This window comes from Dipodomys spectabilis, unplaced genomic scaffold (genome assembly GCF_019054845.1).
Source record: "Dipodomys spectabilis isolate Male_0828 unplaced genomic scaffold, ASM1905484v1 ptg000234l, whole genome shotgun sequence".
NCBI lineage: Eukaryota > Metazoa > Chordata > Mammalia > Rodentia > Heteromyidae > Dipodomys > Dipodomys spectabilis.
In genome coordinates, this window is record NW_024870911.1 from 3492377 (window position 1) to 3516303 (window position 23927).

Below are 23927 nucleotides of genomic sequence, written 5' to 3' on the forward strand. Positions count from 1 at the left end.
TCCAAGACATGGACTCAAGTGGTTTTTCTTTGTTGTTGTTATTTTTAATGTTCTACATGATTTCTTGTGTGTGTGTGTGTGTGTGTGTGTGTGTGTGTGCGCCCCTATGGTTTATCTTCTGTTGTCACTGTATTTAATTTTGGTTCCCTGGGTATTGTATATGTTTATTTGAATTAGGGAATGGAAGGGGAACAACAAAGTGCTGAGACAAAGGACAAAGGAGAACCAATACAACAGTGATACTTACAAGACAATATGTTGGAAATGATCTGTGCAACTTGTAGGAGGAGGGAAAGTGGGAGAAAAATGAGGGAAGGGGTAACAAATTCAACAAGAAATGTACTCACTACCTTACTTATGTAACTGTAACCCTTATTACATTACCTTGACAATAAAATTTAATTTTAAACTTAAAAAATAAATAAATAAAAGGGGAAAAAAGGTCTGCTGACAGAAATCCTCAAGAAAGATCATTTATTCTTTCTGCTCTGGTCTTCTGCTGATTGGGCAAGGCCTGTCTACATTCTAGAGGCAATCTGCCTAGAATCCAAGCACTTGAGAGGCAGGGGCAGAAGATAGTGAGTTCAAGGCCATCCTGGAATAAATAGCAAGATCCTCTTTTTAAAAGCATAAATAAAAATAAACAAATAAATGTAATCTGCTTCACCCAACGTCCATTTTAAATGTAGATTTCATACAAAGCCCCTTCACTGAAATATTCAAAATGTTTGCTCAAATATTTGGGTTTGGTGACAGACAAGCTGACACATACAATTAACCAGTAGACCATTACTTTAAATAGGAAGACCTCACACTGCTTATTTTACAACCATGTTATTAATTCAGTGACACTTGATGCTCATAGGCCTCCAGATTGTAGAGGTTTCCTTTTCTTATTAATTGCATATTTCATAAAAGTATCATTAGACAATGATGAGAGCCCATTTATATTCTTATCACCATGCTGTTTATCTCTTGCATTTATTATTTTAGCCCTAAAGTTACATATGGTATCTCAGGTTGGCAAAATTGTCTACTTTCCTTTCTTTACAATATATATTTCTTTACAATATACAGGTGAACTTATAATATTTTAGTCCCTTAAAAGAGTCACTGGGGGCTGGGAATGTGGCTTAGTGGTAGAGTGCTGGTTCCTCAGTACCATGTAAGCAGAAAAAGATTGAAGTGGCACTGTAGTTCAAATGGTAGGGCACTAGCCTTGAGCAAAAAGAAGCTCAGGGACAGTGCCCAGGCTCTGAGTTCAAGCCCCGGGACTGGCAAAAAAAAAAATAAAAGTCACTAGGAAAAAAGGCAAATTACGTAACTGTATTTTCTGTGGACTAACAATTTTTCTTGATTTATATTGGCATCAACTAAAGAGAAATATTTTTGAAATTTTTAATTATTAAAAGATATCTCAAGATTTCAGAAAAATTTCGCTAAACAGCAAAACCAAAAAGGATACTCTAAGATTATACAGCAGGTTATATCATTGTAACTTCAAACATCAATAAGATATTTAATTATTTAATAACCACCAGAAAAGTAAAGAAACTAGTAACATGGAAAAATAAAATCCCTGAGCAAATTTCAGGAAGCTTAAGAAAATTGTAGAGTGATCGCATGGGAACTTTATCAAACAATAATAACCCCAGAAAATCTGGGCGCTGAAGACAGGAAAAATTCTCCTTGAATCATAAGGATAGACAAAATTTAACTTCATCTTTTAGAACATAAAAAAAAAAGAGTTGAATCTGGACATTGGTGGCTCACACCTGTAATCCTACCTATTCAGGTGGCTGATATCTAAGAATCAAAGTTCAAAGCCAGCAACAAAGGCTGTGAAACTCTTGTCTCCAATTAACCACCAAAAAGCTAGGCATGGAACTGTGGCCAATTGGTAGAACATCAGCTAAAAGACAATGCCCAGGTCTGTCTATCTATCTCTTTGTATTATTAAAGCATATATACATATGTGTATGTATATGATGAAATTAAATCATAGAGATGTGTTCAGTTTCACTAAGTGCAGAAATAAAAAGGATTCCAGTAATGTTCTTACTTATCACACTAAGTAATTAGGAATTAGCAGGAAACAGTTTTAAGAATCCAATAAACATTTAGAATAAAAAGATTGTTCTTGCTTCAGCAGCATACATACTAAAAATTGGAATTATAAAGAGATTACCATACCTCTTGCCCAAAAATGACACGCAAATTCATGAAGCGTTTCATATTTTCCTGTTTTAAAAATTACAGGTTTTCCCCCAAGTATCTTCTAAATTATCCTTTCCCCTTTCAGAGAAAATGCAGGTCTATGCAGACAATAGCTTTTGCTCTGTATTACCTATCAATTTTATAGCCAATTTAGGTCAAGGATCTATGTCTTCCTCAAGGTGAATTCCTTCTCTTCTGAATAAAACTCTAGAGATTCAGGGAAGCTTGTGTGGTCCACTTTGTCCAGATTTTCAGATACAGAACAGTAGTAAATCCGTTTGTACCATGATCATTGTGGTGCTTGTTGCATAAAGATGTACCATGTAATGGAATTACCCTAGGTACTCTTCATTCTCACACTAGACCCTGAAACACCCAAATCAAAGTACATTCAATGTGCTGTTATCTAGAATGTTTATTTGGTACCACTTTCACACATACACACACACACATACACACACACACACACACACACACACACACACACACACACATCTCAAACACAATATCTTCCATTTAGTGGGACTGTAAGTCACATGACTGTCAAGAAAACTGACCTTGGTCCATTGGTGCTAAGGATCACCAAAGACTCACAACGGATAACCAGTGAATTCCTCTGTCCCCTCTGTGCTATGTAATCACAGATGAAGCACCTCCTTCAGAATAGTTGGATATCTGGATGTCATTTGACATGAGAGTCATAACTCTCTTGGTATTATTGTTGCTAAGTTGCTGAGCAAGAGCCAATCATGGATTCATTCTCTTTCTCACACTGCTATGATTAGCCAAAATTTTTTCAAATGTGATCTCCTCTCTAGCAGTTAGATAAGCATAAGCACCAAATGCTCAGATCCGTCAATAGCAGGAAAAAAAAAAAAAAAAGACCAGTTACACAATAGCCTTTGTTTAAGAACCACTCAAAGAGAATTTAGAATTGCAAGGATGAACATTCCTGTTACCTGCATGGCGAGATGTTGGTCTCTAAGTACCTTCTCTTCCTGACATTTGAACACAGATGTCATACCAAGATCACTTCCTTTCCAATGCTTGCCGAAGCAAAAGAAAATATTTGAAGAAGCTGATACACTAACGTGGACAATGCAGCATATCTTGCTCTACAGTTGACTGGCATGAATTTCATTACACTATAGTACATTCTTACTGTTAACAAAAAAAAAAAAAAGTTCAGTCTCTTGTTTCTGTAAATCCTGAGATACAGAGCCCACAGAGTAAAAGACTATTCGCAGGTTTGAGAAGTGGTGGAGTATGTTGTTTGCACACAGGAATAACAGGCGTCATCTGTGGGTATTCTACTCACAGCCTTTGTCATTCACTTTTCTGTCCTACCACCTCACTCATCATGTTTCTCACAGCCTCAACTCCTTCCAAAAACAAACCAGAGACATACCCAGCAAGACCCAGCCCTCAAAACCTCTGCACCTACTTCAGACGATGGCATACCAACCTAACTTTTCCTGTGCTCACTGATAGAACCATCATTGAATCAGAAACATCCAAGACATAAACAAGTATGGTGCTAAGAAGTATAAGCTTAAGGAACTTAAGAATACCTAATACCCAGTTAAATGTCAGATTAAGTAGGAGGTTCAAATATTAGAATTAAAAAAACATCCCAAGGTAATAGTGAAGCATAGGCAATGCTTATGGCCCCAAACTGACCATGACACATAACCCTGGGGACCATTGCCAAATAAGTAACAGTAGGCTATCTGAAAGCAATGGCTTTTCTGGCAGAAATCATTGAGATAGAATTACAAAGTGTTGTACTTGGCACAAAACCTGATAGTTTCTAAATAGGGCCCCTAAATCTTTGCTACTTCTCCCATGGTGAAGTAGAGTAACTGTCCTCTTACTTTGAATATTAGACTTGTGAGTATTTCATCCACAAAAAGTATTACAGAATGGATGCTAAGTTAAGTCTCAGGATCCATCACAAAAGGATATTCCACTTTGCTAGCTGGGACATTCATTTTGGCTCACAGGAGCAGAAGTCCCACTACCTTGACCTCCCATATTGCAGATAGATCAGATACACTGAGAAGACATACAGAGACTGGCTCAGCCTATTTCCCAGACAACACTAACCACCAACTGATTATCCAAGAGTTGGTAGATTATTTTTGAATGCTGGAACTTAAATGCATTGATTTTAATACATATGTTGAAATAATGCCTCTAATTTTTACAGGAAACATTTATTTTCTGGTCTCTCTTCAAATTGGAGCTCATTCTCACTTTAACAATCAGTAAAATTACAAGTGTCTGAAGCTACTTATTACTTGCGTTTTTCTTGATTGAAGACTTTTACTTTGAAAATGCTAAGAAAAGGACTGTAACGTACAACTTATCTCAAAGAAACAATCACAAGTATTTTGAAATAGCAGAGAAATCAATGGGATTTAGTACTTTGAATGGTGGTCTGCAGAGCTTAATAGAGTTCCTCATAAAAGGTATATTCATGTCATCAACTCTGGTACCTATGAATATTACCTCACTTAGGAAAAGAGTCTTTGTAGATATAATTAGATTTTTTTTTGGGGGGGGGGTCCGGTTGTGGGGCCTGAACTCTGGGCCTAGGCACTGTCCCTCAGCTCTTCAGCTCAAGGCGAGCACTCTACCACTTGAGCCACAGTGCCACTTCTGGCTCTTTTCTTTTTGCTTATGTGGTGCTGAGGAATCGAACCCAGGGCCTCAGGCATGCAAGGCAAGCGGTCTACCACTGAGCCACCTTCCCAGCCCTAATTAAAGATTTTTAAATTAGGACATCCTAGGTTAGGTTATCTATGTGGAACTTTAATGACAAGTGTCTTTATGTGTGTATGGGGGTGTGGGGTGTGTGTGTGTGTGTGTGTGTGTGTGTGACAGTCCTGGGGTTTGATCTCAGGGACTGGGTGCCATCTCTGAACCTTTTTGCTTAAGGTAGTCCCAATTACTTGAGCCACAGTTCTCCTTCAGGCTTTTTGGTGTTTAAATGGAGACTTATCTCCATTTAAGTCTGTGAGATAAGTCTCACAGATTTTCCTGCCTGAGCTGGTTTAGAATGGTAATCTCAGATCTCACCCTCCTGTGTAGCTAGGATTACAGGCTTGAGCCAGGTAGCTTCTGGCTAGACAAAGTGTCCTTTTAAACTACATACCAGGAAACCAGGCGCCAGTGGCTCACGCCTGTAATCCTAGCACTCAGGAGGCTGACATCTGAGGATCATGGTTCAAAGCTAGCCTAGGCAGGAAAGTCTATTAAGACTCTTATCTCCAATTAACCACCAGAAAACTGGAAGTGGCTCAAGTTAGAGTACACTGAAGAGCTGAGAGACGGTGCCCAGACCCAGAATTGAAGCCCCACGACTGACCCTCCCCCCCAAAAATGGATATACACCAGAGACATTTAATGAACAAAAGTGGTAATGTGACCATAGAGGCCAAGAATAGAGTAATACCACCACAAGCCAAGCACTTCTGACAGCCATTAGAAGCCTGAGGTTAAGAACAGATTTCCCATTAGATCTCTAGAAGGACCATTGCCCAGCCAACACCTTGATTTCTTTTTGATGTATGGCCTCTAGAACTGTGGAAGAAATTTCTGGTTTTCTAAGCCAATCCATTTGTGGTCATTTGTTACAGCAGCCACAGGAAATTAATACAGTTGAAAATATTTCTTCATCTCCATTATCTTGTCCCTTATAGGAAAAAAAAATTACTAAGATTGCCATTTTACTCTTTATGCTTCTCCCAACAATATAGATTTCAGTTCAGATTATTAGTTATATTATAGAAATGTCAATTTTCTTCATGTTGAATGCTTTGCATGTTTTTTTTCTTTTTTGTCTGTCGTGGATGCTTTTGTCATTTTAATGCATGGTCTAGTGGTGATTGTTAGGCTGTATTTAGAGTAAAAATAGAAGAAGTTGATTGAACATTCTAAATTCAGCTGACAGTCCTTTGACATATTTGAGGTGTGAGGGTGAAGGGTGGAGAATGACAACTTTATAGTAAAGTTATTAGCAGGAAAATGGTGTGGACATGCTTTAAAGTGCCTGTCATTTTCAGTGGGGGGAAGGGGGGTTGGGGGCAGTCACCCTACCAAACACCTCCTGAAAACTGTGCAGATCATTCCAAATGAGCGAAGTATGAGAAACTGTCATAGTCAAGAGAATCCTAAAGACACAAGAAGACCAAAAGTAATGTATCCCAGGGGAACTCCAGGGAGAAGAGTCAGGTAAAAATTCACAAAAAAAAGTGAAATAAAAGAATGAGTTCAGTTAAGAATATACAAATTCTGGCCCATGCATGACCATACATGCCCACTACTAACCTATTAGGTCTTAGGAACTCTTTGAAGTATGTTTGCAAATCTAAAACAACAACATAAAAGTCTATGTAAGGGCAAAAAACCCCAAAAACAACAATACAAAACAAACCCAAACCACACCTCACCCCTGTCTCTACCCACATTCATATTCGACATAAGGGAAGTGAAATGCTTCCTACAAATCAACAGTGTTGAAATTGTCCTGATGGCTTTTCAGAAAGCTGGTCCAAATGGCACACAAGGTGGTTAAAGCAGCTTCTCCCGCAATCCTTCGAGATGTGCTGTAAAGGGAACACCTAGGAACCCTTCGAGAATTGAAGAAGCCAAAGGAAAGAGTGAGATGAAGGAGAAGCCAAAGGGAAGAGTGAGATGAGGGAGACCCCGTGTCTGCGTCTCCAGTCCAGACTAGCTTCCTGGGCTAACCGGCGTGCCATCTGCTCGCCGTCCGGGCGGCCCACGTGTCCCCCCACCCCCCGCGTTTTGGTGTTAGCAAGTTCGACCCCAGCAAGTCTGGGCAGCGCCGCTGCGGTGCAGGTTGCTGGGAGGGGAGAGGAGGGGCGGCCGCAGCCTCCAAAGTGTGCAGATCGTTTTTCCAAGCTCCATCTGCTCCCTCCGTCCCGGGGGCGGGAGACACCGCCGCAGCCAGCCAGCCAGCCGCGGGGACCAGCGCGGGTCTTCTCTGCATAACAAAAGAGCCCACCCCTCCTCCTCCCGCCGCCCCGCCTCGGTTTCCCGCGGCCCGGGGCTGGCGGTCCGTTGCAGGAATTGGCTCCCAGGCCGAGCTTTCCAGGTACCCGGAAGGGGGAAGGGGCCGTGGCGGCAACAATTGGGCGGGTGCGGGCGAAACGCGCGACTCCGAGCGCCAAGACGGCGAGGGGTGGGGTCGGCAGGGGCGGGGAGCCCGCAGCATACTGCCACGCGATTGGTCAGGGCCGCCCCGCCGGCTGCCGCTGATTGGCGCATGCTTAAATTCAGTCTCAAGGCGCCAGACGAGGTGTTTTAGCGGGGGACTGAGGTCCGGGCTGGAGTCGCGCTAGGCGGGTTCGCGGGGCACCGGTGCTATCCAGACATCGAGGGGTCTCCACCAGCGCAAGGCACGCGGATCGGGGGGCCCTGTGTGCGCCTCGCCTGGCCCTCCTGATGTCGTTGCCCGACTGCTGACACCCGCACCCCCATCCCGCCTCGGCGTGGTCTGCGGAGATTCCAGCAGAGGCCGAGAGCTTCCTTCGCACCGCGGGAGTAAGCGAGCGTGGGGCCCGGGCGCCCCGGGGGAGGCGGGAATCGGGGGAGAGGGGTTCCCTCGCGCCCCGGCTGCCAGCCTGCCCACCCCTCTCCCTCCCGGCTGGCGGGAGATTGGAGGATCCTACTAGCGGGACCTGTGGGGCTGCGCCTGCTTCAGTGCTCACAATGATCCCCCACAATTTGGGGGTTCACGGAAAGAGTTCATCCCCTTAGGTCTGCTGGGGTGCCTGGGCCCGGTGGGTTTGATCTGGGGATCGGGTTTCCTCCTCCACCCCCTGATTCAAAACCCCCTTCAAAGCCCAAATTCCTTCCAGTTCTTTGCGCCAAAATTAACTGACCTGGGAGACCTCTGCACTTTCTGACAGATTTGCCCAGCACCCTACCCTCCTGACTTTTAATTATCGCTTTTCATTTAAAAAGAAAAAGACTGGTTTTTGTCGACTTCCTCCCAGATTTTCCGTAATTACGTATTTTACATGTTTGTATTTGTTTCTGAGAGTTTGAAAGTGGATTAGAAAGTTTTGGCATTCCTGGAAATTCCCAGGCCCATGGTTAGGGAAAGGGGAAAGTTCATGTTCATGAACACATAATGCTAAGTATTCTTGCTGATACAAGGAATACCTAAGTATGAAATTGTTTTCTAAATACAATAATCATACATTACAGATGGAGGTAAATTGTTTAACACTGAAAGACTGGATCAACCCCTAAACGTCTAAATGTAAAATCGTTTTCTAATATAATTGGACATTACAGATGGAGGTAAATTGTTTAACACTAAAAGACCTGATCAACCCCAGGCAGACCAGACTCGATTTTGCCACTGAAGATGGGGAAAGTGCACACAAGGTAAGCTCAGAAGTTCCTTCATCTCTCACATGCCAAACATAGTGATATGTGGTCCAATAGTTTCCAGCATGTCACTTGTATTTGTCTTCAAAGCGTTTTAATTTTAATGAACATTATAGAAAAATACTTTCTATTAAAAAAAAATGAAGCCATTATTGTTTTAGTTCTACTCCCAGTCTTGCGATGGAAAGGCCAGGTTAGATGTAGTGTTGGAACCAACTTTATAGAAACCAAACCTGCTGGGCACAACCAAAAATTTGTAATAGATTGCCTTGTCAAGGGTAGTAGAGCCAAAAGCTTTGTCAGAATGTTAACCTCAGTTCCTAGGGAAAATAGACCTGTAGTAATAAATGCTGGCTTATTAAAATGCCAAAGAGTGGTATCCTGTATGGACTGTCCCATTCACCCAAGATTGTGGCTTTTGCCTAACATCCAGGGAGACAGTACCTGGTTACCACCATCCTGCCCTCTGAATATTTTACAGTGCTATCCCTAGTTTTTGCCTGAGCCATTCCCTCTTTGTATTGCTTAGGATTTGCAAGAGTGATATCTTCAAGAAGAATTACAAAATAAACTGGTCATAGCAATATCTAAACTATCATCTTGCCCACATGAGCACAGCTGATGTACAAATCAGCACATGCCCTACCAAGAAGGCGTAATAAATAGCTTATTAGCAGTGAACATCTGAGGGTTTTCTAGGCAGCAGAAAATAGGTAAGCCAAGGCTAGTTTCAGAAACTTTGAATATAAACCTGTGAGGAGCAGATTGAATCTCTTGGGGCTTCTGGTCTTTTAAGGTTAGCATCAACAGTGAACTTGCCTGTTTGCACCTGTTATTTAGGCCTTTAAAGAACACTTGACACTTGTGTTTTTGGATAGGTATGAAACTACATATTATGCCAGCATTTAATTTGTTTTTGTTAGGAAAATCTACCAAAACATTATTGTTTTAAAGAGGACTGTGTGTGTGTGTGTCTGTGTGTCTCCTGGGGCTTGAGGGCCTGGGGCTCTGTCTTTTGCTCAAGGCTAGCACCTTACCATTTGATCCAGAGCTTTACTTCCGGATTTTTTGTTAATTTAGTGGAGATAAGAATCTTTAAGAACTTTCCTGCCTGGACTGGCTTTAAACTGTGATCCTCAGATCTCAGTCTCCTGAGTAGCTGGGATTACAGGCATGATCTGCACAAACACCCAGCCTCAAGAGGACTTTTTAAAATACATAAGACATAGGAAGACAGAAATGTCTAGGTCTTACATACTCAGAATTTTGGTGTTAGGAGTTTCAGAGCAAAACTTCTTATTTTCCTTTATAGTCTGGATCGAATATCTATATATTTATACAAAGTTTATAAGCTTACTATGTTTCTGTCCTGAGTTAGTGACAGTTGCCATGTATCTTCAACAAGGGCCCCCTGTGCTATCCAAGCTTGCCTCAGTAAGTGTTGTGTCCAGTCCAGGTTTTACATTTTAATGCTCAAAAGTTATTGGAAAAGTCGTTAAAATATTAGAGTAGCTTGCATGAGCTTCCATCATAGAGAGAGGTAAGAAATGGAAACAGAGTTCTTCTGATAAAATACTAGGAGGGGCTTTGGTGTCACTTTTCCACATTGTTATAAATTTAAACAGATTTTCCAGATGGTGAGAAGTTGATATTTAGTCTGAATCCTACCTTTGATTTACTGCTGTGCTGTTTCTTAGCTATATGACCTCATGTAAGATTTATAAGATCTGTCAACAAATGTGTATGCTTAATATGCTGGCAATTCAAGCCAGGTGCTGGTGGCTCATGCCTGTAATCCTAGCTATTCAGGAAGCTGAGATCTGAGGATCCCAGTTCAAAGCCAGCCAGGGCAAGAAAGTCCGTGAGACTCTTATCTTCAATACAAACCACTAGAAAACCGGAAGTGGTGCTGTGGCTCAAGCAGTAGAGTGTTCACCTTGAGCCGAGAGCGCAGGGACAGTGCCCAAACCCAGAGTTCAAGTCCCACGACCAACCAAAAAAAAAAAAAATGCTGACAATTCAGACCATTTTTTCTTCTATAAATTGGAGCTAATACATTAGCAGTTCTCCCATTGGGTTTTTGTAAAGCACCAACAGCACATACTCTTCTCACTAAACTGGATTAAACTGTCAGCCCCAAGATGAATGTGATGTAGGCCTAGCCCCTCAGTTACCTGACTTTCAAGAATCCAGATGTAAAACTGGCCAACTGTACTATAATTTGATAACTGCTGTCACAGGAGAGGTAATAAAGTACCTGGACAGAATAGAGGAGGAAAAAACTCCTAAGCCTGCACAGCTTCCTAGAAGAAGTAATATCTGGGTTGTCTTACTGATAAGGAAATTCAACCTACAAGGAGAATAAGCAAGGTGAACATTTCAGGCAGAAGAAATGTCATACAGTGTAGGCATTCAAAAAATGTTCAAGAAATCCAGAATGTCCAGAAGCCAGTGATGCTGACTTCTAGAAAGATCTAGAAATCTCTCTGGGGGTACCTGGATTGGTATCCTGCTGGATCATCTATCATTTAGAGGAATTATTTTTTAACTTCTGCACATTGGTCCAGGTCTATAAGTACTTTATTAATGCAGCATCTTCTGATTACTTATGGAGAAGTTTTTCTTGAAAACAGAATTTTTAGCTTTATTACATAAACCTACTACTCCCAATTGCAGGGTTATAAAGAAGTCTCCCTGCTATGTTAGGGATGTTAGATTTCTCAGTGTATTTGGAGATGACATAAGTAACAAATGGTTAGTTTGGGACAGAGAAGTAAATGGGAAGAGTTGAGCTGTTGGGAGAGCTCTGTGAAGTTGCTAATACTTGAACTGGAATGACTGCTAAGGCCCTGGCAAATAATAAGGAAGGGAACTAGTTAACAAGTAGCTGTATATCGAAAATGGTGGTATGTATTTGGATCCTGGCCCTCTCAAAAATACGGATCATGAGTTTAAAGCCCTCTTTGGATAGATAGCAAGACTCTTTCTAGAAAAAAATAAAGCTTGAGAAAAGAAAAAAGAACTGTAGAAAGAGCATGGAATAAGTATTAATTTGGATTTTGGAATTTGTAGAATTTCAAGGTCCTAGCCTTGAAACCTAATTTGGGAATTGTCAACATATTATAAGGTTGACTTTAAAGCCACATATATGAAATTAAGTGAACCATTCCAGAGACTGAAGTGAACTTGAAGGCTGAGCATGGACTCAGGCAGTTTATAAGAGTCCAGGTATAAGGAATTACTCCAGGCATCTGAGAAGCACAGAAGTACAAAGAGAATCAGGAGAGAAAGAGTAGAAGCCTAAGGTCGTTGAGAGGTGACCTAAGTGAAAACCACAGATCAAAAAGGAGAAAAGGAGAAAGGTTGAAGGAACCCTCAGTATGCATTACTTCTAGAAAGTGTACTCTAGAATGAAGTAGATTTTGTTTTTTAGTAGCCAGAAGACTGCTTAGCATGTAGACTTTATTATGAACCTTTAACCACAGGTAAGCTCCACCAATGACATTAAAGAGAAAATTATGTATAATAAAGTGTAAGGCAGGTTCAAAGGAAATCAAGTGGATTTTATTGGGGCAAAAGTGAGTTACGTATGAGAGAACTGGAAAAGAGGTTGTTCAGGTTTTGTTGAGAACCCTGCAATGCTAATGGCTGTCTATATTATTTAAAGCTATATATCATCTAAGCTAGAGGTTTGGCTCAAGTGGCAAAGCCTTTGCCTACCAAGTATAAGGCCCTGAGTTCAAAGCCCAATACCACACACACATTAAAAAAAAAAAAAAAAAAAAAAAAGTAGCTATATGGAGAGAGAACCCTGTACTAGAACCAAGCAAGGCTTTAGCTACCAAACCTTTTCTATAGAAATGTGGCAAGGTATAGACGCTTACCTATCGCTATAGCACAGGTATTGTATTATGAATAAAGATGAGTATTTGCATAGCACTTCACAGATTTCAAGGCTTTTTACCTGCATTATTTGATCTGATTTCCACAGCAACTCTATGGCCAGAACCAAGGCTCGTAACCTTGTATAGGTGTGAGAACTGGAGCACCACTTCATGGGCTCAATTTCTTGAGTGTGTCTAATCAAGGAAGTGTGGCAGGTTAGGGCTTTTTGGCCTGGAGAAAGGAAGGAAGTGGAAGGGAACAGAATTGGACAGAGGGAGTTGTGTGGTGGCAGTTCAATCACAATGGAAGTCTTGAGATTACACTATGCGACGGGATTTTGAAATGACCCCTTAGAGTGGTCTTGAGCTGAGGCCAAGAGGCCAGACCTTTCTGTGCTGGTGATACTTTTTCCAGGCCTCCCACAAAATGGGTGTGGTTCTAGACTTGTCAGCCCTCTTCAGCCACAGTAATCCAGCTAAGGATTTATTATTGGCAAGACTTTCAGCAGCCAGGGGAAATGAGTCATTCATACCTGAAGAGATCTGGATGCACTTTGGTATGTCTTCCTTACAGCTGTGCATCCTGCCCCATTAGGGAAGGATGACAGGACAGAAATCAAAACAGGGTATAATTAGATTGGCAGTTGACTTTCTGATTGCTCAGAACATGATTTGCTTGGCATTTTAAAATTTTGGCATAAAGGTGTAACACAATCCTAATCTACCACATAGCCTAACTCCCAACTTTAATTTTTTAAACTATAGTGAGAAGATACCAAAGTAAGTGAAGAAATCATTCATTCTAATTGACCTTTTGCTAGGGAGAAAATGAGGACTAGTTACTTGTGTGAGGACAAGTACAGTGGAAGCAATCCAGAAAGAGTAAATTTGTCCATGCAGCAAGCCTGGGCTACACACCCTATACTTTCAGGGTAACTTCTGACAAGGCCCAGTGTTCTTTGAGCATATGTAATGGACAAGGCACTGTGCCAAGAACTGTGAGGTGCACAGTCTCATTGAGATAAGACACACTCAGAACGTCAACAGCAATATGATGTGCTGTATTATCGTAGTTGTAAGTGATGAAGGAGGAAGAGAGGAAAAGGTAATTGTTAAATTGGTATTCACTAGGTACCAGGAACTATTCTCATAATTCTTCAGTTTGGTTTTTTTTGTGCACTTGATTTTCAGTTGAAAGAAACGGCCTATGATGAGGTAAAGGGACTTACCCACCTTCCAACTGTGATAAGCAGCAGATGCTGCTAAGCTGGCCGTGGATCTGGCACACATAACTACCCATAATAGCATCCCCTAGAATGCTAGTGGGGTTCTCTGTTGGCGGTGTGAAAAAGATAACTTCCTGTCTGTTGCACCTAGAACCAGTTCATCTCTAGATTCAGAAGTTCAGAAACTGTTTTCATTGTTTTTCCATTCCTATGAGTTTTGCACAGGAGGTTGCATGTGACCCCAGGCAAGTTATTTAACTTCACTGTGTCTGAGTTTCTTCATCTATAAAATGGCAAAACAATAGTACCTATGACGAAGGACTAGAAGGACTGGGTCAGGAGTTATGTATGTTAAATACATAAGGCAGAGAGTGTAGCAATACATTCTTAACATTTCCCCTGCGAGTTCACTTGTAGAATACTTTATTCAAGTGGCACACCAGCAGGAGGGATTTGTGTGAAGAGGCAAACAGATGCAAACCTCCTGGTTGGAGGCTTAATGCTGGTTGGCTTTGAGAAATTAGCCCCGTCCCCACTCTTGCTACCCATTAGATAATGACAGAACCGTCAACCATGAATAGTAGCCAATAGCATCCACTAATCCAAGGAACAAAGGTTGACCTTCAAACACAAACTGCAGCTTCTGTTACCACTTCAGAATGTTGCTTATTTCTGGGAAAACACTTTTAAAAAACAAGGGGGGAACCAATGCAACAGTGATAATTACAAGACAATAAGTTGGAAATGATCTGTACAACTTAAGGAAGGTAGGAGGGAGGGAAAGTTGGAGGAAAATGAGGAAAGGGCTAACAAATTTGACAAGAAATATGCTTATTAACTTATGTAACTGTAACCCCTCTGTACATCACCAATAAAAAAAACAGCTGTCAGACAAAATCCAAGTATGTGCAATGGCAATAATTATAAATGTATAGGAAAGGAGTGACTCATCCCCCATTGTGATTATGTAAGTCACAGTTAATGGGAGGAAAATCCTATCACATGAAAGAAGAATGCTTCTGGTTTTAAGTGGTAGAAATCATTTCGGAGGAAGAAATGTGATTATAATTACTTAGTAACTCCCAATGTGAATTTTTTGTACTTAGTTCTTTTCATAATGGATCTACCTTTAATCTTTTCTTATAATTAGCTAAGACAATCTGTGCAAAGTATGCTGTGGGGGTGGGGGAGTAGGTTCTATTCCACAGCTATTACCATGGTGCCGAAAAATTAAAAACAAAACTTGGGTCTTAAACACTTAGAAACCTTGACAGTAGAAAGGAGAAGGTAATGAGGAGTGAAAAGGTTTAAAGAATGTGCATATACAGATGTATGTGCATCTACATATACACATATATGTGTATTTATGGTTATGTGTTTTACATATATGTGTGCATTTACATGAATGAAGATAACATAATGGAACCTACCTACTGTTTGTGAGAGGGTGGTTAAGGGATTATAATAGAGGGGTGAATTTACTCAAAGTATACTGTATTTCTCTGTGAAATTTTTATAGTTAAATTCCTTTGTACTATTAGTGGGTCATTAAATAAAAATAATAAAAACATGAGACTTATTAATTATATTAAAACCTATTGGTATTATTAGCTAACTATAGTTTACTAATAATTATTAATAACTAACTGGTATTAGTAATATTCAAAAATAATTTTTAATCGAAATTTGATATCTAAGACAAAGATATCAAAAAAATTTGCTGCCTACCTCTGAGCCATCCAAGCTTATTGCCAGTGGTGGTCTCTTTGTGTTGAACAGGTTGTGGGTTGGTTGAATGATACTCCAATAGCAAATCACATATGGTAGAAATGACAGGAGTCATGTGAAGTATGATCACCTATCAGGATGAAGGAATTTGGAAATTTATAGGCCAGGTGCTAGTGGGCTTACACCTAAAAGCCTCAAGAGAATGAGATTTGAGGATCAGGGTTCAAAGCAAGCCTGGACAAAAAAGTCTATGAGATTCTTATCTCCAACTAACCTGCAAAATGCTGGAAGTGGAAGTATGGCTCAAATGGTAGAGCATTAGTCTTGAGCAAAAAAAGCCAAGTGAGAGGGGATAGATGAGGCCATTTTATGTATATGCATGCAGGCATATATATATTATATATACATATATATCTGTTTATATATATATATATACATATACACACACACATATACACATTTTTATATAGAGAAATAGATAGATGGAGAGGGAGAGAGAGCGATCACCCTTAAAAGCAAGATGAATTTTACCCATATTCGCTTTCATCACTCCTAATGATGTTCGTAATTCATACATACTGATAGATATATTCATAACCTCTCTTGCAGGGATGCCATGAAAAAAAAGGAATAACAGATGATAATCCATTTCTTATTGGAGCCATTATTCCCTTCCCTTGAATGCATTCATCTGCCCTTCTCTCATCCCATCCTGATACTCTACAGCCTTGACCATGTATTTCCAGCCTTGACCATGTATTTCCAAGTCTTGGTGAATGGTGGGATTTAACCATACTCATAGCATAATCTGCTCTTCCTTGTCCTTGCTAAAAGATCTTTTTTAAATATAGGAAAATATATTTGTTGATCGATCAAGAATGGCTCCAAAGACACCAATAAAAAATGAACCAATTGATCTATCAAAGCAAAAACTCTTCACCCCGGAAAGAAATCCCATTACTCCAGTTAAGCTTGTTGACCGACAGCAGGTGGAGCCATGGACACCCACCGCCAACCTGAAGATGCTCATCAGTGCTGCCAGCCCAGACATAAGGGACCGGGAGAAGAAAAAGGGACTGTTCAGGCCCATTGAAAACAAGGATGATGCATTTACAGACTGTTTACAGGTAACAGCTATGCTCCCAAAAGTTTTTTTTATAGAACTTAGAAAGCTTTACTTGATTTTTAGAAAGTCATAGAATTCTGCTTTTCATTACCTGATGAGCTGAAAGTTCCTATCTTTTTCTTAACAGCTGAATTCCTGCTCTTGATCTTATTTTTCATAAGAAATGCTCTCTTCTTTGTATGATGCTCTCTTGACCAGACATGTTAAAAAAAACAATAGTTTTGATTTAATGAAGGGATTGATTTCTTTTTAACGTTTCTGTGTTGCTTTTGTTCAGATTTTATAGGCTACATTAGCAGAAATACTTTGGCTTGGAAAATTCCATTATTCATAAACATGATCAGTTGGCTGTTTGGGGGCTTTATTCAAGTGAATCTATCTTTAAATTGCATATCCTATGAGGACTGAATATGTTGCACTGTGTCTCATGCCTGTAATCCTAGCTACTCAGGAGACAGAAATCAGAGGATCACAGTCTGAAGCCAGCCCAGGCTGAAAGTCCATGAGACTCTTACCTCCAGTTAAACACCAAAAAGCTGGAAGTAGAATTGTGGCTGAAGTGCTAGAACTCCAGCCTTGAGCAAAAACTTTAAGGAATAGCACTCAAGCCTGATTTCAAGCTCCAGAACTGCTACCAAAAAAAAAAAAAAGATAAAAGAAAAACTAGTGATCAGTAAACTTTTTTCCAGGCTTCCTTTTAAAAAGTTACTTATAGCTAGGTACCAGTGACACACCTGTAATCCTAGCTACTTTTAGGAGGCTGAGATAAGAGGATCGGGGTTCAAAGCCAGCCTAGGCAGGAAAATCTGTGTCTCCAGATTAAACACCCCAAAAAGCTGGATATAGCTGAAGTGGTTGAGTGTTAGCCTTTAGCAAAAAATTTCAGAGACAGTACCCAGGCTCTGAGTTCAGGACCAGTACACAAAAAAAAGCTTACTTACAGATTTTACTGTTCTTAGCTATTTATACTCCTTTTGATGGACCTGTTACAGTATAAAATTTACTAAAATGAAGAAATAGGGAAGGGAGAAGAGAAAAAAGCTGTCCTAAATTAGAACTTGAAATTGATAGACCAAAATGAATTTAATCTCCTACACATATCATTACAGTGGCACAAGGCACAGATTCTTTCATGTAAGTAGATGCAAATCATAGATTTTTGAGAGTATTCCACATGGTTTAAACCCAGAAAATGCTCAGAATTCTTCTGGGCTGTCTGGCTTCCTTTATATTTTGTATTTGATGTGGAAAGTCCAAGGACTTTGTTCTGCAGATGTTAGGAGTCACCTGCCCTGGTTTTGCTGGGGTTGGAAGAATTAAATAAAATTGTGTGCTTTTTGCTGTCAGAGTCATAAATTAGATTTTCTTTTTTTTTTTCCTTTTTTAAAAAAAAGTTTTGATAAAATACAGCAAAGTGAAAACCACCCAAAAGGATTTGTCAGTCATTTTTTTGACACAGTAACATTATAGCTTACTTTTATCAAAGTAAACGGTTGTGCAATAATGACCTTAAAACACTTCTAGAAATCACTACAAGTGTTTTGTTTCTGTTTGGTTTGTGAGTTGGTTTTTGCTTAGTTTTTGTTTTGAAGCACTGGGATTTAAACTCAGGGTCTTGCACTTGCTCTACCACTTGAGCCATGGCCCCACCTCTTTTTTGCTTTAGTTATTTTTTGGATATGATCTTATGTTTTTGCTCAGAGCCAGCCTTGAACCATGACCCTCCTTCCTACACCTGCCATGTAGTTGTGTTGTGGGTATGAAACTACCATGTATGGCTAGCTTATTGGTTGAGATGGTGGTCTCACTGATTTTTAGCTCTGGTTTGCCTTAAACCATGATTCTGGTATAGCTACTGCCAGGTCATTGGATGTGCAGATGTTTACAAGTAATGTCCATTTGCTTTCCAAAGTGCTGTTTGTTTCCACCAGTAACAGATAAATCATTTGTTGACCCACATCCTCTCTGACACCTGAAATCGTCAAACATTAATCTCTCTCAAGCTAGTGAGCAAACAGTTGTTGTTTTTTTTTTGGGGGGGTCCGGTCGTGGGGCCGGAACTCTGGGCCTGGGCACTATCTCTCAGCTCTTCAGCTCAAGGCTAGCACTCTACCACTTGAGCCATAGCGCCACTTCCAGCTTTTTTCTTTTTGCTTATGTGGTGCTGAGGAATCGAACCCAGGGCCTTATGCATGCAAGGCAAGCGCTCTACCACTGAGCCACCTTCCCAGCCCAGCAAACAGTTTTTTTTATGTTCCTGTGGGTATTCCATTTGTTCGTCCTTGATGACTGAAGAGGCTAAGCTTTCCACACGATTCCTGGATGGTTTCTTCCTCTTCTCTGCAGTGCTTCTTTGTGTTGTTTTCTGATTTTTATTATCTTGTTTTACTTTTTCATATTAATTTGTAGGAGATGATTGTGTGGTTATTTGGGGCATTAAACCATTATCAAGTCAGTGTGTGGCCATGCCAATATCAATTCAATATATGGTCAGATTGACATTGTACATTTCTTAAGTTTAACTTAGTCTGTATAAATCCGTGTGTGTGTGTGTGTGTGTGTGTGTGTGTGTGTGTGTGTGTGTGTGTGTGTGTGTGTGTGTGTGTGTGTAATTGTTCCCTATCCAGAAGTCAGGAGAATATGGCCCTGCATTTTCATTTACAATTTGTTTTCTGTGATTAATAAACAATCCACTTGAAATTGCTTTTCATGTATGATGTTGAGTCAGTAATAGAACTTTATGTTTGTATATGGATAATCTGTTCTACCTGCATTATGAATTTGGAGTTCCTTCTACTACCTATGGAGTTCTAGTACTACCTATGTCAAATATCAAAATTCCATTTACTCTATATGTCTATTTCTGAATCCTGTTCTACTGGTCAATTTGTTTCTCTGCCATTGCTATATTGTGAGAAGCCTTGTTATCAAATAAGGCAGGACTTTCATATTTTTCTTCAAATATATAGCATGGGTATTCTTAGCAATTTGTTCTTCCATTTGTACTTTAGATTGGGTTTTAATTCTGAATCAGTTAAGATAATCACATCTCTTTTTTCCCTTGAATTTGTATATTGAAAAGCCTTTTTATGTTCTTGGTACTTAAATGAAGCTACTTCTCAAATGTTGATGAAACGAAGATGTTATTGTAAGAAAGTGACAAAAGATTAGAATACATATCCCAAGCACATGTGGCTTATACCTGTAATCTCAGCTGCTCAGGAGGCTGAGATCTGAGGAACATGGTATCAAAGCCAACCACTAATTATCTCCAATTACCAGGTGGAAGTAGAGCTGAGGTTCAAGTGGTAGAGCCACAACCCTTGAGCAATAAAAGCTCAGGAACAGCACCCATGCCCTAAGATTAAGCTCTAGGACTGGCTGGCACACAACACACACACACAGGGCTAATTTAATGGCCCTTGTTCAGTTTCAGCCTTTAGTATAATATGTTGTAAAATATACAGGTTAGACAATGCAATGCAGGTCAGTGCATCTCAAACTTTCATGTCAAAATCAGTCATCACATAGAATCTTACAGAAGGGTGGAAAAGAACTTCTTTGTGGTACTAAACCATTCTATCCATGAAGATAGTCTACTTCTTGGTTTTATATGTTCTCTAATATCAGTTTTAGTGGTTTGGGCAAATAGATTTGCTAGATTTATTCCTAAATAGCTTCTTATTCTTGATACTGTGTATAATGCCTTTTCAATTCATTTTCTGTATAGAAATGCAGTTCGTTATAAAAAATAATGTCTTAACATTGAAGTATCTTGCTAAAGTATCTTATGGTTAGTACTTTGAGATTCTTTAGAAAAAGAGTCATCTTATCAATCAGACAAAGATTTTGCTTGTTCTTTTCCAATCCCTGTGCCTCAATTTTTTTTTCTTGTCCTCATGCACTGACTAAGATCTCTAGTGTAATATAGAAGAGAAGCAATGATAATGTATGTCCTTGTTATTCTCCTGATTTTTCAGGGGATGTTTCCAGGATTGTCCTGTCAAGACAGATGTTTGCTTTTGAGTTTTTCATGAGCAGCCTTCATTGATGAAGCTCTCTCCTATTTCTAGTTCTCCTAGGGTATTTTTGAAAACCATAGATGAGTGTTAGATTTATCAAATGCTTTTTCTGAATCTGTTGGGATAATAATCTCCCTTCTTGAATCTGTTTATTAAAATTGTTTACTTTCTTGGCACTTGAGTGAAGCCTTTTTCAAATGTGGGCTGATGAGACAAGGATGCTAGTTAGAGTACTTACAATAAGAAAGAGAAAGGAGGAATATGATTTACAGGCCCTTGTTCAAATGACCTTTGGTCATTTGTAAAATATACAAATTAGCAAACACCATACAGGTCAGTGCATCTCAGATTTTCATGTCAAGAACAGTAAACCATGATGTTACAGGCCTGAGATTCTGCATCTCAAACAAGCTTCTAGTAGTGCTTATCAACAACCATATTAGCAAGGGTGTAACATCTATACATGACATATTTTTAAAATTTTTAACCAATAGAAGGAGCCTCTTATAGCAAAGAAGAAGAAAAAAACCTCAGTCCAGAAGAAACAATAAATCATTAAAAACATCAAATTACAAATGTATTTAACAAGAATCTCAGGTGATAGGATGGTATAAATGGAATACGTGTCTCCCGCACCCCCTTTCCAACTTGTCTGTACCCATCGTTTCAATTTCTCCATTAGAATGTTTTTCTTTTTCTTTTTGTTGGTCGTGAGGCTTGAACTTTGGGCCTGGGCGCTGTCCCTGAGCTCTTTAGCTCAAGGAGAGCACTCTACCACTTGAGCCACAACACCACTTCCAGTTTTCTGGTCGTTAATTGGAGATAAGGGTCTCAGAGACATTCTTGCCTGGGCTGGCTTTGAACTGTGATCCTCAAATCTCAGCCTCCTGAGTGGCTATGATTACAGGCCTGAGCCACTGGTGCCGGGCTCCATTAGGATGTTAACCATGACATATCCCTCCTCTCTTCTGTCTGCCCTCTGTAGTTAGATGCTGTTGGGGACAGTGCTGTGGATGAATTTGAAAAGCAGAGGCCAAGCCGAAAACAGAAAAGTTTAGGACTGCTGTGCCAGAAGTTTCTAGCTCGCTATCCAAGTTATCCCTTGTCAACAGAGAAAACAACCATCTCCCTAGATGAAGTTGCTGTCAGTCTTGGTATGTATCACCACAGTACCTGGAGGCCTGTCTCCAGTGACAGTGGGAATCTGGTTTTCTGAGGCAGGTAAAGTCCTTCATAGTGGGGCCTTCCACAGGGGAGGACAGGGAGCAGCCAGAGATGTTTGCATCATCACCAAGTGTCTCCTCTGCACAGAATTCCAGAAAGCCTCCTAGATCTGGGAGAACAGGCTTTTTTAACCTTAAATAAAAACATTTTGCACTGGGCTGTTAGTGACTCCCACTGTAATCCTAGTTACTTAGGGACTGAGACCTGGAAGATCCCAGTTGAATGTCAAGCAAGCTTTCTGGTGAATGGTGAATGGTCAAGATGACTTGTACTCATAAATGGACATGTTGAACCAATTCCCCCTTGTGCTTATAGAGACTTTGAAAAAAAATTTTAAGGTGTCTGAGATTCTGTCCCAATTAACCAGCAAAATGCTGGAATGGAGGGATGGCTCAAGTGGTAAATTGCTACCTTCGAGCATAAGTAAGAGCATAAGGCCTTGAGTTCAAGCTCCAGCACAACATATATGTTGTATACAGTATTCATATAATTAATATATATTTTATGTGCATGTTTATGTGTGCATAGATATATGTCTATGTATGTATGTATATGTATATAAACACATGTATCTATGTGTATAGGTATCTATACATATATCTATGTATATATTTGTAAGAGGAAATATTTTTGAGCTTTAGATTACAAAATGTTGCCCCATTTAAAATTCACCTTCACCCTCACCATAGGATAAATGTAATCCCATTACTTGGGAGGCTGTGGCAGGAAGATCATGAATTTGAGGCCCCCTTGGGCTCCCTAATGAGACTGTCTCACTAAAAACAAAATACAGATATCCTGCTTTTAATTTTTTAATAATGTTTGTAAGAGTTTATAACTGATGTTATTTTATTTTAAAGAATGATTTGAGAGCAAGATTTGTTTGAAGTCCGAACCATAATATTCACATAAAGCCTGTTAAATGAGAAAAAAAGCATATCTGCACATTATTCATACAGCTTAAATCTTATAACAACGAAGGGCAAGAGCGTTCACATGGCAGGAGCATGTGTAATGTCTGATGAGTGTACTGCTATAAAAAAAATACGTGTGTGCGTATATACATACATACAAATAAATATAAAATATAGATAGATTCAGCTGCTTCAGAATAGAGACTCCTAGTGGACATTAACTGCGGTTGCCAATCATTAAGCAAAGATGTCACAATATTCTCTTAAATCATAAGAAGCATTTACATATATGGGGGGAGGTAAAGAGACCAGCTTAAGTAGATGATAAATATTTTTTCTTAGTTTTCTTCCTTCCTACATCAGAAACATGTGCCTCGGGACATAGACGATTGTTGGTCTGAACTATTCAAGGTCATAATTAAGAAGATGATTTGGGTTGTTGGAAACTGAGATAATTAGGAAAAAGTGGGTTGCGGTAGGAATATCATATCATAGGCCGGTTTGGGGGTCAATGGGGCTTGATGTTTTTTTTCAAGTGCAACTCTTAAATTTATATACCGTAAATCTTTCAAAAAGGTAATTGACCAGAAAAAAATATTAACCTATTATTGACTGTAACAAAGGGACCATTATAGTACCTACCTTGCAGAGACATTGCCAAGTTGGACATAATCAGAATGGCATGCCTAACTTCATATCTGGGGTATGGATTGGCAGTGAGCCTTTCAGAAACATGAGCTGAAATGTTCTGATTGACCCTGAAAAACCTCTTCATACCTGGCATGGATAATAACTTAGTTCTTATTAGATTCTTCCCCTTCACCCCAGTCCCCAGCTGTCTAGTCAGGCTCTGTATATAAGAAAAGGTAGAATATTGTGGTTAGGGAAATATTATAGAACCCAAAGTTTAATGAAATAATCTGGGATAGCTGACAAATCCAACAGGGAAGGGAGGGAAGGTACGGTGGAGAGCCTCTTAAGGTTCTGGGTCCTAGAAGCCAGTGTTAGAGAAAATGAGGATAACAGATCATCCAGCATTCATAAAGCCTATTCCCCATCTCTAAATTCTCTATTCAGGAGTCTTGCGCTGATGTCACTACAGAAGACAGAAGTTTAGATGTTGGAAGGATAGATCACAGGTCCTAGGGAGGACAGAAGAACAA

The 23927-nt window shown here is 39.8% G+C and overlaps 1 protein-coding gene and 1 pseudogene across 1 annotated transcript in view; both read left to right on the forward strand.

Moving 5' to 3' along the window:
* The first annotated feature begins 2140 nt into the window (after window positions 1-2140).
* On the forward strand, window positions 2141-2241 carry LOC122124433 (annotated as a pseudogene).
* Window positions 2242-7628: 5387 nt separating this feature from the next.
* Window positions 7629-23927, forward strand: part of E2f7 (E2F transcription factor 7) — a 39971-nt gene continuing 23672 nt past the window's right edge. Inside the window, exons 1-4 of the mRNA XM_042698889.1 lie at window positions 7629-7785; window positions 8545-8637; window positions 16330-16605; window positions 21612-21780. Of these exons, the coding sequence (XP_042554823.1) occupies window positions 8545-8637; window positions 16330-16605; window positions 21612-21780 (538 nt within the window). The 5' untranslated portion in view covers window positions 7629-7785. The remainder of the gene's footprint in view (window positions 7786-8544; window positions 8638-16329; window positions 16606-21611; window positions 21781-23927) is intronic.